This window comes from Podarcis bocagei (genome assembly GCF_964188305.1).
Source record: "Podarcis bocagei genome assembly, chromosome: 2".
Lineage (NCBI taxonomy): Eukaryota > Metazoa > Chordata > Lepidosauria > Squamata > Lacertidae > Podarcis > Podarcis bocagei.
The window spans coordinates 55,555,696-55,569,625 of NC_138126.1; the positions used below are offsets into that span (position 1 = coordinate 55,555,696).

Here is a 13,930-nt window from a genome sequence, read left to right on the forward strand (position 1 = left end):
ACATGCCCTCACATGTGTATTTAATAATATCTGTGCTTCAACACTTAGTAGTGAAATCAGTTTTAAAGTTGTGTAAGCATGTTACAGCAGAATCAGTTTAATTAGTGTTTTAAATGCTTCTGCTTGCAGTGGGTAATATCAAACTCATAGGATTGCAACTTTCGGTTCTTGTTTTGTTGTTACGATGTCCGTATTATGATGTCTGATTTTCCCAGTAGTAGTTCAAAAGCTCTAGCTACTGAACAGAAACAAATATGCTCCTGTGAGATGTGAGGACAGAGAAATGCATAGTGTTAATCTTTATATAAATAAGTGGGAGCTAAATACTTAACCTAATGCATATGAAAAATGACAACACTGTATATATTATAGCCATAATGAAAATAATTGACCTATATGTTGATAATTCAGCATCTTAAAAAGTAGAGACATCACCTTACCAACAAAAGTCTGTATAGTTAAAGCCATGGTTTTCCCAGTAGTGATGTATGGAAGTGAGAGCTGGACCATAAAGAAGGCTGATCGCTGAAGAATTGATGCTTTTGAACTATGGTGCTGGAGGAGACTCTTGAGAGTCCCATGGACTGCAAGAAGATCAAACGTATCCATTCTTAAGGAAATCAGCCCTGAGTGCTCACTGGAAGGACAGATTGTGAAGCTGAGGCTCCAATACTCTGGCCACCTCATGAGAAGAGAAGACTCCCTGGAAAAGACCCTGATGTTGGGAAAGATGGAGGGCACAAGGAGAAGGGGACGACAGAGGACGAGATGGTTGGACAGTGTTCTTGAAGCTACAAACATGAGTCTGACCAAATTGCGGGAGGCAGTGGAAGACAGGAGTGCCTGGCGTGCTCTGGTCCACGGGGTCACGAAGAGTTGGACACAACTAAACGACTAAACAACAACAACATGTTGATAATATTTTAAATGTGGAACAGGAGCAAACCAATCCCATTTCTGTCTCCTGTTATCCTTTTCCTATTAGCATGAGCCACAATCGACTAAAAAGTGGTCTCAGTGTAATTTTGGAGAAAGCCTGCTTCTTGGCTAGTGCCTGCTGCTTAGAAAGTTTGGGCAGTTTCTACAATTGTTCTCTTATTACTCTACCATGAATGTAAGCAAGCCCCTTTTGTTATCTGTATAAACTTGTTTGTGGCTAGTTATTTTGTCTATGGATTTGAGAACAACCTACTTGCTTTCCTCTTGCAGTTTTTTTCAGTGACAGTTATTGCTGATCCTCTTTTTCAAGCCAAAACAGATTATAAACAGTACGGTATCCGGACAAAGCTAGATGCTGCAGTAACATGCACAGATTTAAACATGGTTCTTTTTCCACGGGCTCCAAAGCTTTGTGAGATCCTGATTTGCTGACTGTGGCCAGGGAGGAGCTGAGCTTGGGCTTTCGGTTTCATCCGGAACTTTGGGAGCGGCTTTCCAACGCCTAATGGCAGATCAAAATAAAATAAAAATCCTAAAGGGGTGAAGGAGGCGCTGGACTGGAGAGAAGGTCTCCATCGCGGAAGGCTGCCTGCGCGCCATTCTACTCCAGTATGTATTTTAAACAGGAGGCTCCGAGTCCGAGCGCTTGCAAAACGGAAAGGGAAACGCTGCTTGGTTCCGCAGCTGTTCTTGAATTTAGGGGTTAAGGTAGTAATAAGGCGAGATCGTGAAGGGAAAAGGGTGGGACGAGCTTGGCCGCCCTAACATTTCCCTCCTTTGCGAGTGCCGTTTGCGCAACCCAAAACGCGGCAATGCGGGCACATCGCCTCCCTTTCCCGTCAGTGGCGCCTGCAGGAGGACGGCGCCATTTTCTTGGGTTCATAGATAGGATTCCCAAGCTTTTACACGGCGAATGCGGCCACACTTCACGTGGGGTTGGGAGCCGCTTTGCTCCCTTCCTGGCCCTCCGCCACAGGAAGACGAACTCGGGCCTCTGCTGCGTTGCTCAGCTCCCGGGAGAGGAAAGGGGCGCGCGGCTCTTTCCAGACACGGCGCCCTCGTGACTCTGCGCTGTGGAGCCACCTGCCCTTGAGGCGCCCGGAGATCTGTCTCAGGAGAAAACACGGACTTCTCTCCAGGGTCGAGAAGGAAGCTCTCCTGTCTAGTTCGAGGGCAGAGTGGGCGCTTGGTGCCCGCATCCCAGACAGACCCCTACATCGGTGTGATAGAGGCCTTGCTCCCCAGTAGGAAGGCTTATGCAGCCTTCCTCAGCTGTGATTCCTGCATTGCAGGGGGTTGGACTAGATTGTTCTTGGGGGTCCCTTCCAAGGATTCTGGTTTTACGAAGCGCAACTCCTTTGCGAAGCGGTGCAAGGGGGTCGGCAGTGTAGCCCGAATGACCTGAGCATGGGGCTTCTTCGCGTATATCTGTGGCTTGCCGCTGTGTGTCTACTTCATTTATTAAAGCATTTTGGCCACACTGAGAGGGTGAAAGGAAGGGTAACTACGGGCATAGTGTTAACATGAGATCTATACATTGCATTGGCCATCTTGTGCCTTTCCCAAATTTTCACTGTTCTTTCTTCCTAGACCTGAGAATGTGGCCAACATCTGTGACTCCCTCCAAACCCATTGAGACATTTGTTTTTATGGACCTGGAAGCAACAGGCTTACCACCCTCACAGCCTAAAATTGCAGAAATGTGCCTGTTTGCTGTGTCTAGACATTCCTTGGAGAATCCTCAATACAGCAACTCTCGCCCAAAACCACTACCTCTCTTACCACGGTTAGCAGATAAGCTGTCGGTTTGCATTAATCCAGACAAGCTGTTCACCCCGGCAGCAAGTTCCATTACAGGACTGACGAATGAAGCGTTTGCCATGAACAGAAAGCAAACCTTTAACTTGCATCTTTTGCACATGATTGTGGCCTTCTTCAGACGGCAGCACCCACCAATCTGTTTGGTAGCACACAACGGCTATGGTTATGATTTTCCTTTGCTGAAAGCTGAACTTTCTGCGCTGGGTCACTTAGCCCTTGACGAAATCTATTGTGCAGATACTATTAAAGCCATGAAAGCTTTGGACAGCGAGAACAACCAGCTTCAGCAGTTTGCATACCAACCTAGCGCACCTGGCAGCAGGAAAAAATATGCTCTTCGTGACTTGTATTTTAAATTCTACAGAGAATATCCTCCAAACAGTCACAATGCAGAAGGAGATGTCATTGCGCTAATAAACATCTTTCAACAACGTGCCAGCGATCTTATGTGCTGGATGGATTCAAATGCAATTCCATTTAATTCCATTAGAGCCATGTACAAGGAAAATGAGAGATACGCTTCCTTTTCAAAAACACCTGGAAACATTCAACCACCCCACTCCAGTCACTTACAGATGCAGTCGCGGCAAAGGGTAGCAGCAACTACTTCACGCTGGCCTTTTCCAGAAGGTGGTGAACCAGCAGATAATAATTATATTCCACTAAGCCATAGAAGTACTGATAAATTTTTCATAATTCCTGATGAAATTAAGAGTGTTCAGGGTATTTTGATTCTGTTTCTTGGGCTAGTAGTCATGTGGGTTGCAGTTAAATACCCTGTTTAATTTAAGAATATGCATTGGATTTTGTATATTATAAGTTGCAAGCTGCAAAAATGTGTTTCCACCAGCTCTGGTTCTTATTTTCTCCCTCCATTTAGATCTTCTATAACCCGTATTTTAGAACAGTGGCATTGGTTTCCAGTTTGTTTCTCGGCCCAATTCAAGGTGCTCACACTGGTGTTTAAAGCCTCAAATGATTCAGGTTCCAAATATCTGCCTCCTTTTGTACCGAGCCTCTTATGTGCTGAGATCAGCAGAGAAGGTCCTCTTGGTAGTTCCTCTGCCCTTTCAGGGAAGGCATTCTTTGTGGTGGCCCCTAAGCTGTGGAACTCCCTTCGCACAGAGATGCTTCCGGCACTTTCATTATACTGTTTTTGGAGAATGCTGAGGTTTGAGGTTTATGTTCTTAGGATGCACTTTATTTTTATGGCTATTGTTTTAAACTGTTTTTAATACTATGTTTCAATGCTGTAACCTGCTCTGGGATCTTAGGGTAAAGGGTGGATAATAAATTAATATTATTTTGGTGATTCTTGCCGTTATTATTTTGTTGGTGTCTTCAAGGGCTGTGATTTTTTCCCTCTTTTTTTTACAAGCCATTCTGCACAATGTAAAAATTAAAAGGATAAAATAAATTTTAAAAATTGTGTAAGAACTCTAAATGTCGGAGTACACTGGTATATATGTGAAAAAGCCAATTTTCATTAGGGGAAAGGCCTAAAATTCCAGAGAGATGAAGGTGGGTAAAAACAGCCATCTTCCTTTCCATTAAAAAAAAATGCTAAAAAACTCAAGTGGTTGAGGAAAGTGGTTCAGAGTCTTGCTGTCATTTTAAGTATTTCCTAGAATCTTGACTCTGGAAAGTTCCATGTCGCCTTGGGAAGTGCCCAAAGCTAAAGCTTAGGCATAAAGAGCAAGGTTGTAGTTTTTATTTGCTGACTTCACTTTAGAACAGAAGCGGGGAATATCTCACCCATGGTCTTCCACATTTGACCCAACCAGGCCATTTTGGGCAAGCCACACCCACGCTACAAGATATACCCCACATACCAGATGTGTGACATGACTCATCTTTTTCTTCTTCTTTGGCAATCACTTGTAGCTGAGTAAGATTGTCTTCCATAAATACGGTTTTAACAATGAGTCCGTAAGTGACTGTGGAGGCCAATTCTGGATCCACACGTTCTTCCACACGTTCTTGAAAGACCTGCATTGGCTCCCAGTACGTTTCCGAGCACAATTCAAAGTGTTGGTGCTGACCTTTAAAGCCCTAAACGGCCTCGGTCCAGTATACCTGAAGGAGCGTCTCCACCCCCATCAGTCTGCCCGGACGCTGAGGTCCAGCGCCGAGGGCCTTCTGGCGGTTCCCTCACTGCGAGAAGCAAAGCTACAGGGAACCAGGCAGAGGGCCTTCTCGGTAGTGGCGCCCGCCCTGTGGAACGCCCTTCCAGCAGATGTCAAAGCGATAAACAACTACCTGACATTCAGGAGACATCTTAAGGCAGCCCTGTTCAGGGAAGTTTTTAACATGTGACATTTTACTGTATTTTTGGTTTTTATGGAAGCCGCCCAGAGTGGCTGGGGAGGCCCAGCCAGATGGGCGGGGTATAAATAATAAATTATTATTATTATTATTATTATTATTCCACAGTAGAGACATTGGTTTCCGGGCAGGAGTTGATCACAGTGTGTATTTGCCAAGCGTGCCTTCCGCTTAGCATGTTTCTCCCTTGCGTCCTGAGTTTGAGTGTCTTCGAAGCCCATGACACCTTTGGTAAAAGCTGTTCTCCAACTGGAGCGCTCACAGGCCAGTGTTTCCCAGTTGTCGGTGTTTATACTACATTTTTAAAGATTTGCCTTGTGACTTGAATAGCAGGATCTTAAAGTGATGGGTCGTGGGAGTGTGGAAAAAACCTCCCATCTTAGCAGTAGTTTCAATGGAAACTGCTTCCCTCCACTCCCAGCACTGCTGTTTGAACCTCTGGATTTAAAGAGATTTAAAGAGCAGCATAGACATGTTTGCAAAAGGGCTTTCAAAACAACCCAGCACTGCTCATATTGTAGGTCTGCCAAGGGTGGGGAGATAAAGATTTGTCCCATTGTCCAGCAAAGGTTCCCCAAGTTAGGTTGATCGATGAGATACTTTCACAAGGTGTATTTACCATAGTGAAAGCAAGAATGCTAATGCCTTCTTCATGCTTGACCTCTAACCTAAACAAGTCAATCCAGATAGAACTTGATTTAATCTACTTAGATCCCTGGAGGAAGCCCTGTTTGAGGCACTGCTGCCACTACCAGTCACACTAGCTATTTTTATGAGTTAGAACCTCACACTAAAAACTTATGCTCTATTTGCACACTGTTCATTTCACTCATCACCTTTAGTGGAAACGTAAATTTAGGACCCCTCCTGTGCCTCCACAGAACTCTTTGCTTTAGACGGGACATGGCCAACCTTGGCCCTCCAGATATTTTGGGACTACAATTCCCATCATCGCTAGCTAATGACCAGTGGTCAGGGATGATGGGAATTGTAGTCTGGAGGGTGAAGTTTGGCCATGCCTGCTTTAGACAAAGCCTTCATAGGTAACTGAGCCCATCAGAGTTCTCTAAGCTCTCAATGTTTGTACAGACTTCGTGAAATCTGCCCTAGAATGTTCCACCCTTAGCTTGACTCCCTCTTTACCACAGTGCTCCATACCTCCCCTTCAATCTTTGTTATTTTGTGTTTAGGTGGGAACCTAATATTTCCAAGTCTCTCTTGCCAGCCAAAGACAGCTTGTATTGCATAAAGCAGAGTAGCCAATATGGTGCCCTTCAGACGTTGCTGAGCTCCAAATCCCCATTGTCCCTGTCCATTGGCCATGTTGGCTGGAGCTGACAGGTGTTGGGAGCCCATCAACATCTTGAGGACAGCACATTGCACACGTTTGGCATGAAGCTTCAGGGGCCAGCAGGGCTCCTCTGGCCCCTAATTCACTATCACAGACTGCCCCAGTGGTTTGACACCCAAAATAATCTGCAAACACATTAGGGTTGTGCAATGCTTTGAGAGCTGTATCTTCTTATATGGAAAAAAGGTAAGGCTTTCACCATGCAACCCCCAGTGGAGTGTTTATAGTGCCGCATCACATTCCTGGATTTGCATGAAGCTGGTACAGGGTTTGGGGATTAAAAGAGAAGGCAGGTTATACAACACCAAGGGAATGAGAAGTTGTGTTTGAAGCAGCAGTTTGTGTAAAGCAGGGATGATGATGATGCACAAAAGGAGGGGCATGGACATGGCGTGAATGTAAAAATGGGTGCAAAGCAGGGGTGCAGAATAGAAGAGAGTAGTGGCTTCAGAAATGGGCTTTGGAAAGTGAAAAGCGAGTTTAGATAGCAGGAGCTTAGCCAGCAGAACAAGCAGGGGCACAGCCCTTACTCTCTTCATATTGTCACTGTTTGGGTTTGGATTCTTTTCAGTTAGTGCAATTAATTTTCTCTGGGTCAGAACTACTGTCTTTTACATGCAGGGAGTTGGACACTATTTTTCTAATACTAGCAGAATTCAACAAATAATGCAAAGTGAGTACGTTTTGACAATATATTTATTATAAAAAGCTGCAAACATGCCAATCCTTTTGAATTGTCTTGTTTACTATAAGCAACATACAAATCAGGATTAGTTTTTTAAAAAAAGAATATCAAAAAGAATTGCATTGTATATTGATATATAGTACACTGACTACAATAATGCAGTTTGAAAAGTCTGAAAGGCACTTCCAAAGTTCACAATAAAAAAGTAAACACTGAAAATCTACAATATGAAGCTGAAATTCAATTTCCCTTCTGCTTCAGTAAACAACTTTTTTATTAAATTGACATATATAACACACACAGTATTTCACAGGCCACAATTTTCCCCTCAGATACTCACATATAAGCACTATTGAGTTAAACAAGACTCATGTAACAGCAGGATTGCAAATAATGAAATACTTGTTGTATGTAAGCAAACACTCGAATTCTGCTCATAGATACACACTGGTGTCATCATGTGACTGTGTGAGCTGAGATTTCACAGGTCACAATGCAACAGGAATTACTCATGATGTTGATATTTAATGATCATAGACAGTTTCTTCCTAACCCTCACTCCCATCAAACTCTACCTAATACTGGGGAGGAAGGTTAAAAACACACAAGATACTGTCTCATGACCATGGCAAAGTGATGGCAGTCAACAGAGCTATGCTTTGTGATACAATCACTTATGTGGAAGTGTGGACAGGGTTTCAATCCATGCTGGCACAATGGTGAATTAAGATAACTCTGATGCTTTTCCTGAAGGAGGTAGAGAAAGACACACTTTTCAGCAGTTTGTTACTATACACCCAGAAAGAAAAAGTAGAGCTTAACACAGCACATGGAAATCAATATCTATATAGCCTTCCTAAGATCCCCAATAATCACCATAAGACAGGACTTTTCCCCATTACAAGTCACGGTAAGGAAATGTAGTCAATGCTAGTTTCTATAACTTTTCATTTTACATTAGTAGAATGTAGACCATATGCAATCTCATGAAGAGAGAGGTCTATGCCTACATAACATGATCCACGTTGCAATCCTATGCACATTCCCTCAAAAGCAAGTCAATGGGCTTACTCCTAGGTTAAGGGTACATGATTGCAGCCTTAGTCATTTTACCAGAAAATTCTTGAATAGGAAAATGCAACAGAAAGAACTCTATAAAGACGTTTAAGAAGGCACCAAGATCACAGTAGCAGTCCTCAAAGAATTGGTTGCTCACACAGAGAAATGCAGGGACTCCAGCATAGGAGCAATCCGCAATGAGAAACTGCAGCTCCAAAAACAGGTTGCCTCCTCTTCACATTTCTCCTTCACAGCGAAAGCAATTCTGACAGTGGTTTGTGATGGTTTTGGTACATGGATAGATGCAGGCAGGTACAGAAACCCATTAAGAGCTGGAAGCAAATTTCTGTTAGTCTATTTAAGGTGCAATCCTATACTACCTGGGAGTAAAAAGCCCATTGCTCTCCAGGAGACTTACTTCCAAGTATGTATGGAGAGTGCTGCACTGTTAAGCAGCTTCAAATAAAGAAAATAAATGGTTCTGAAGGGGCATTAGAAAGATTTACAGAGAAAATAACAGGCAACTAGCCATGTTGGCTATATTACCTCCAGCATCAGAGACAGTATACCTCAGAATACCAGTTCCTGTACTATCATGAGTGGGAGAATACTACTGTGGCTTGTGGGCTTCCCATAGGCATTTGGTTGGCTACAGAAAACAAAATGCTGTGCTAGACAAGTCTTTGGTCTGATGCTGTGGGGTTTTCCTTATGAGCATGCTCAGTACCCATGGAATGTTGAACTGCCAGACAGGAAAAATAATGAAAAGGAGAGGCAGGGTGGAATGCCTAAGCTTCCTTATACATGGAGGAAGGCATGTTTGGCTGGCACTCTCAACAGGAACATTAGGATCAGAACAGGAGAATACAATATTTATGTATTTATATCCAGCTCTTCTACTAAGCCTACTAAGCCTAACATTGTACTGCAGGTCTGACATGTTAAGATGATTAATGATCTCATGCAACCATGTTCATGCAGTGGTACAGTACTTTTGGTTGTTGTTGTCGTTTTGAGGAAAGTGGAAACTGGAATATTAGACAGAGGAAAGTTACCTATGAAACTGACATGCTTGAAATTAAAACTGTGAAAGCATAATGAAGCAAATGACTATGCAATTACTGCACAAATACAGAAAAGTTTTGTTTAACAACTTACACTATTTCTTGCCAAAAACCCAAAACATTCTACTCAGTACTATTTCTCTTACTTCTCTTCATTAGATTTTACTTTGCAATAGTTAACTGGAAAAAGTATATCCAGTTTTTACACTGATTTTGTTGAGGTACACCTCTCATTTTATAAGCATTAACAATTACTGGCAAAATCATGGTAGCAGACACTTGTTGCTACTTGTCTTTTCAACGACTCCGTTTCACTAGACTTCAAATTATTGTATGGCATATCCATGACTCCTACTCCGAAGTTGTCTTTTTAAGACACTATCAACAATTTAAATTGAGATATAGGAAAACAAATCCAGGTGATAGATCTTTTTTTTCTTCTTGTGGTGTTCAAGGTATTAAAAAGCAAACAAACACTGTCAGGGCTTCTACCCCACCTGCATCAGAGTAGTATTTTTAGAAAGTATGCCACAATATAGATTCTGTTTGAAAAGGCTTCTGCACAGATACAGAGCAGTAAATCCATTTGAAGTTAATGCTTTGGAGGATCCATGTATGCTGGGTTATAAGGTGGCTGAACCGCAGGAGCTCCAGCTGTAAAACAAGACAACATTTTAAATATATATTTTATAAATACTATACTTTCTCCTGGGTTGATTACGAGCACTCTCAGAGAATCTACTGATTTGTGAGCTCAAGAAGGACTTCCAGCCTCATCAGTAAAATCTTCAAAGCAGATTGTATCAAGGCTTTTAAAAGTTCTTTTCCATTAAAGGAGAACATATCTCTTAAAAAGAAGTTCAAGCAGGGTCTCTTATGACAAAACTGACTCTGTCCTTACATGCTTTTAAGGGTAACCCAAAGCTGAGTTTCAGTACAGGTATACTGCTCAGTGTGATTACAGTGGTGCCCCGCAAGACAAATGCCTCGCAAGACGAAAAACCCGCTAGACGAAAGGGTTTTCCGTTTTTCGATGCGCTTCGCAAGACGAATTTCCCTATGGGCTTGCTTCGCAAGACGAAAACATCTTGCGATTTTTTTCACTCCCCCCCCCTTTTCTAAGCCGCTAAACCACTAATAGCGCTAATCTGCTAATAGGGTTGCTTTGCAAGACAAAAAAACCGCTAGACGAAGAGACTCGCGGAACGGATTATTTTCGTCTTGCGAGGCACCACTGTAGATTCCTGACCAATCTATAAAATGAGGACAGGATTGTACATTTGGGCTCTGCTGCTACGGAATGACTAAGCTGGCAGCATATCAGACCGAGGGATGCCACAGCCAGCAGCGTAGCTAGCCACTTGGGTGCCTGGTACAGGGGCGTGTCGTGCAGCCGGGGGCGGGGTGAGCCACCCATGGGGTAGGGCAAGCCTCTCCAATGCTTGGAGCCTCTCCCCCGCCTCCCCCTCAGCTGTAGGGCGGCTGAGGGAGAGGCAGTAAGCAGACGCAACTCCCACACTGCTGTTTTAGTCAGCGTGGAACCTGCAGGCGCCTAAGCTACCATGTCACTCCTAAAAAGTTTTGTGAGCCCATTTTTTATTTTTAAAAACTCATTTTATCACACACACCCTCGGTGACGACACCCGGGGTGGACCGCATCCCCTGTGCTCCCCTTCCTCCGCCACTGGCCACAGTTGCTCCAGTATGGCATGATGCCAGCATATTTGATACCACCAGTACAGCAGGCAAAAACTGACAAACTTGGCAGTTTAATGGTACAGAAACGTGCTTCAGTTAGGATCCTAAGTTTGCTCAGAGGCCACCATCACCAGGAAATTTGGTGTAATATAATGCCAGGAAAGGTTATACAGTAATAAAGATAACTTTCTATAGAAGTCAGCAGAGAATCTAAGATAATTGCCTGCCCCTGCCCCCTTGCCACATAAAAGGATAAGATTCCAATTAACTCTGCAGCCAACGATAGCATAATACAGTAAGTATACAAGCCCCAATCAAGGATCACCAATCTCAGATATTAAATAGCACATCAAGGGGCACATTGTTGTCCTCATGTCAAGAAGTCTTGGGAGCATGGAATGAGAACTTGGTTGGTGGAAACCTTGATGAAATAGCAAAGAACTAGAAAAAATAAGCTAAGAAGTAGAATGAGCATATTAATGGTTCACGTCCTCCCTCTCAGAAACCTTGTATTTGCTCCACTTCAACGCTCCAGATAAAAACACCTGCAGCTGAGGGTGTAAGACAAAGCACCCCGTTCTTCTCAACAGATCCTCTCCTTACCTGCCATGGTTTCATGGTAGGGTGGTGGTCCTGCAGGCTGTGTGGGGTAAGGTGGAGGGTACTGTGTTGGGTAGGGTGCTACTGGCATCCCCTGCTGCGGTTGCACTGGCAGAGGATTATATCCTTGATACATCCCTACAGGGTAACCTTGTGGTGGCATCCCAGGCTGCTGAGGATATGGCACCTGCACCACAGTTGTGGCTGTAGTTGTGGTCACAACAGCTGTAAGACATGGGAAGAGTGCCAGGGAAGCAATCAGCACATGAAGGAAGATGATTATATTTCTAAACAATCCCTTTGCTCCCTGTTTTTTCATTTTTTGTAAACTCAACTGCCACCAACTACATTCTAAAGCTATTCTGACTACATTCCTGAGGTGAACAGCGATGAAGCTTACCCTCCCCTCACACACAAATTTCTTAGTCCTCCTAAGAGACACAAACAGACACGACGCAGGGTTGCCCATGCCTAAGTCACTGGGCATGTGGAATGACTTCTGCAAGCACATCAGAACTTATCCTCCTTTTGCACTCCCTGCCCTGCAGCACCCCAAATCTGCTCCAGGGGTTGAGGAAACCCCAGAGCAGATTTGACAGGAGGGGAGGGGAGAGGAAGTTCAGTTGTGCTTGCAGAAAATGTTCTGAACATACTACAGTTTAGCTGAACTCAGCCTGCATATTAGATTTACTTTACAAAATCATGGCTATTTGGTTGTTCAGATATTTAGACAAGTCCTACCATACCTGTTTTTTGGCATCAAGTCCAAAATGCTGCTGAGGTAAACAAGCTCTTGATCTCAGATGTGTCTAAATAACATGAATTGCTTTCTGCAGCTATATCCCAAAATTACGCATGACATTAGACAGCACTATATTTTTAAAAAGAGTTTATGAGCCATGAATAATTTCTTGTTAGAACAGCGTTCTTTCTTTCTTTACTAAGAGGAGGTAAAAAATAAACCATACTTACGCCGTGGTTGTCTTCGGCATGCTTTATACAGGCAGCAACATGAACAGGTGAAGCAGAAAATGATGGTCACCACAAACAGTACGAATATGGAAACACCAACAGCTATGACAGTCCCGCTATAAGAGGAAAAGACACATTTGAAAACTAAGGTGTCTATCAAAACAGGAGGCAATCGTCAGTTATAACCGAAAACACTGATAAATCACACAGTTATCCTTTGTTCATCAAATATTTGATCTAATTTGTTATATTTAGGGGAAAAAATGCATAAAAATAACATTCAGTGTGCAAACAAGCAAGGTTTATCATATGGATTATGTCAAATAAAAAAATGAGGATTAAAAATTCAGTACTATGATCTAGAAGTGTTCTTTCACGAAAGGGCATAGTCATACCAAAGAAAGAAAAAGCAGCAGAGAGGCATATATAGATGCATCATGTGTATCAGTTTACCTGAAGGAGCATCTCCACCCCCATCGTTCAACCCGGACACAGAGGTCCAGCGCGGAGGGCCTTCTGGCGGTTCCCTCACTGAGAGAAGTGTGGTTACAGGGAACCAGGCAGAGGGCCTTCTCTGTAGTGGCGTCTGCCCTGTGGAACACCCTCCCGTCAGATATCAAGGAAATACCGTATTTTTTGCTCTATAAGACGCACCAGACCATAAGGCGAACCTAGTTTTTGGAGGAGGAAAACAAGGGAAAAAAATTCTGAATCTCAGAAGCCAGAACAACAAGAGGGATCACTGCGCAGTGAAAGCAGTGATCCCTCTTGCTGTTCTGGCTTCTGGGATAGCTGCGCAGCCTGCATTCGCTCCATAAGACGCACACACATTTCCCCTTGCTTTTTAGGAGGGGAAAAGTGAGTCTTATAGAGCAAAAAATACGGTAAACAACTATCTGATGTTTAGAAGACATCTGAAGGCAGCCCTGTTTAGGGAAGTTTTTAATGACTGAGGTTTTAATGTATTTTTAATCTTTTGTTGGAAGCCGCCTAGAGTGGCTGGGGAAAGAGGGTATAAATAAATTATTATTATTAATTCTTCTTCTTCTTCTTCTTCTTCTTCTTCTTCTTCTTCTTCTTCTTCTTAATTATTATTATTAATGAGTGGATGAGTAGGTACACACTGTGTTGGGGTTCTTGGTCGCACTGGCATGCACATGGCTACATGTATGTCATCAAGTTGACCGTCCCTCTGCGCGCAAGTCACTTGGCTTCCAAATGTCATCAATCTTTAGCAGTATGCATTAACCTAGACTTGCCAAGAACAAATCTTTAGCTCTGCTCCTTTTCTGTGCTGGACCTACTATGCATAGGGTGATCATTAGACCAGGCCACAAGACCACCACTGCTTGGCATTTGTTCAGTACTGATAGTGTGCTGAGCACACTAAGGTAACATAGTTCCTGCCCAGAGGTC

At 43.3% G+C, this 13,930-nt stretch overlaps 2 protein-coding genes across 3 annotated transcripts in view; one reads left to right on the forward strand and one right to left on the reverse strand.

Annotated features, from left to right (window-relative positions):
• Positions 1–920: 920 nt before the first annotated feature.
• Positions 921–4,072, forward strand: TREX1 (three prime repair exonuclease 1). Its single transcript, XM_081185164.1, has 2 exons — positions 921–1,548; positions 2,530–4,072. The coding sequence occupies exon 2, from the start codon at positions 2,538–2,540 to the stop codon at positions 3,543–3,545; it is 1,008 nt and encodes a 335-aa protein (XP_081041290.1). The 5' UTR covers positions 921–1,548; positions 2,530–2,537; the 3' UTR covers positions 3,546–4,072.
• A 3,042-nt stretch (positions 4,073–7,114) lies between these two features.
• The window catches only part of SHISA5 (shisa family member 5), a 38,893-nt gene continuing 32,077 nt past the window's right edge, over positions 7,115–13,930 (reverse strand). For both annotated transcript variants that reach the window (XM_081185168.1, XM_081185169.1), the window contains 3 exons: positions 12,515–12,630; positions 11,546–11,767; positions 7,115–9,898 (listed from right to left, as the gene is read on the reverse strand). In XM_081185168.1, coding sequence (XP_081041294.1) covers positions 9,837–9,898; positions 11,546–11,767; positions 12,515–12,630 — 400 coding nt within the window. In that variant the 3' untranslated portion in view covers positions 7,115–9,836. The remainder of the gene's footprint in view (positions 9,899–11,545; positions 11,768–12,514; positions 12,631–13,930) is intronic.

Excerpts from the sequence above, each read along its gene's own strand:
- TREX1 (XM_081185164.1), top strand. The coding sequence starts at position 2,538 with ATGTGGCCAACATCTGTGACTCCCTCCAAACCCATTGAGACATTTGTT.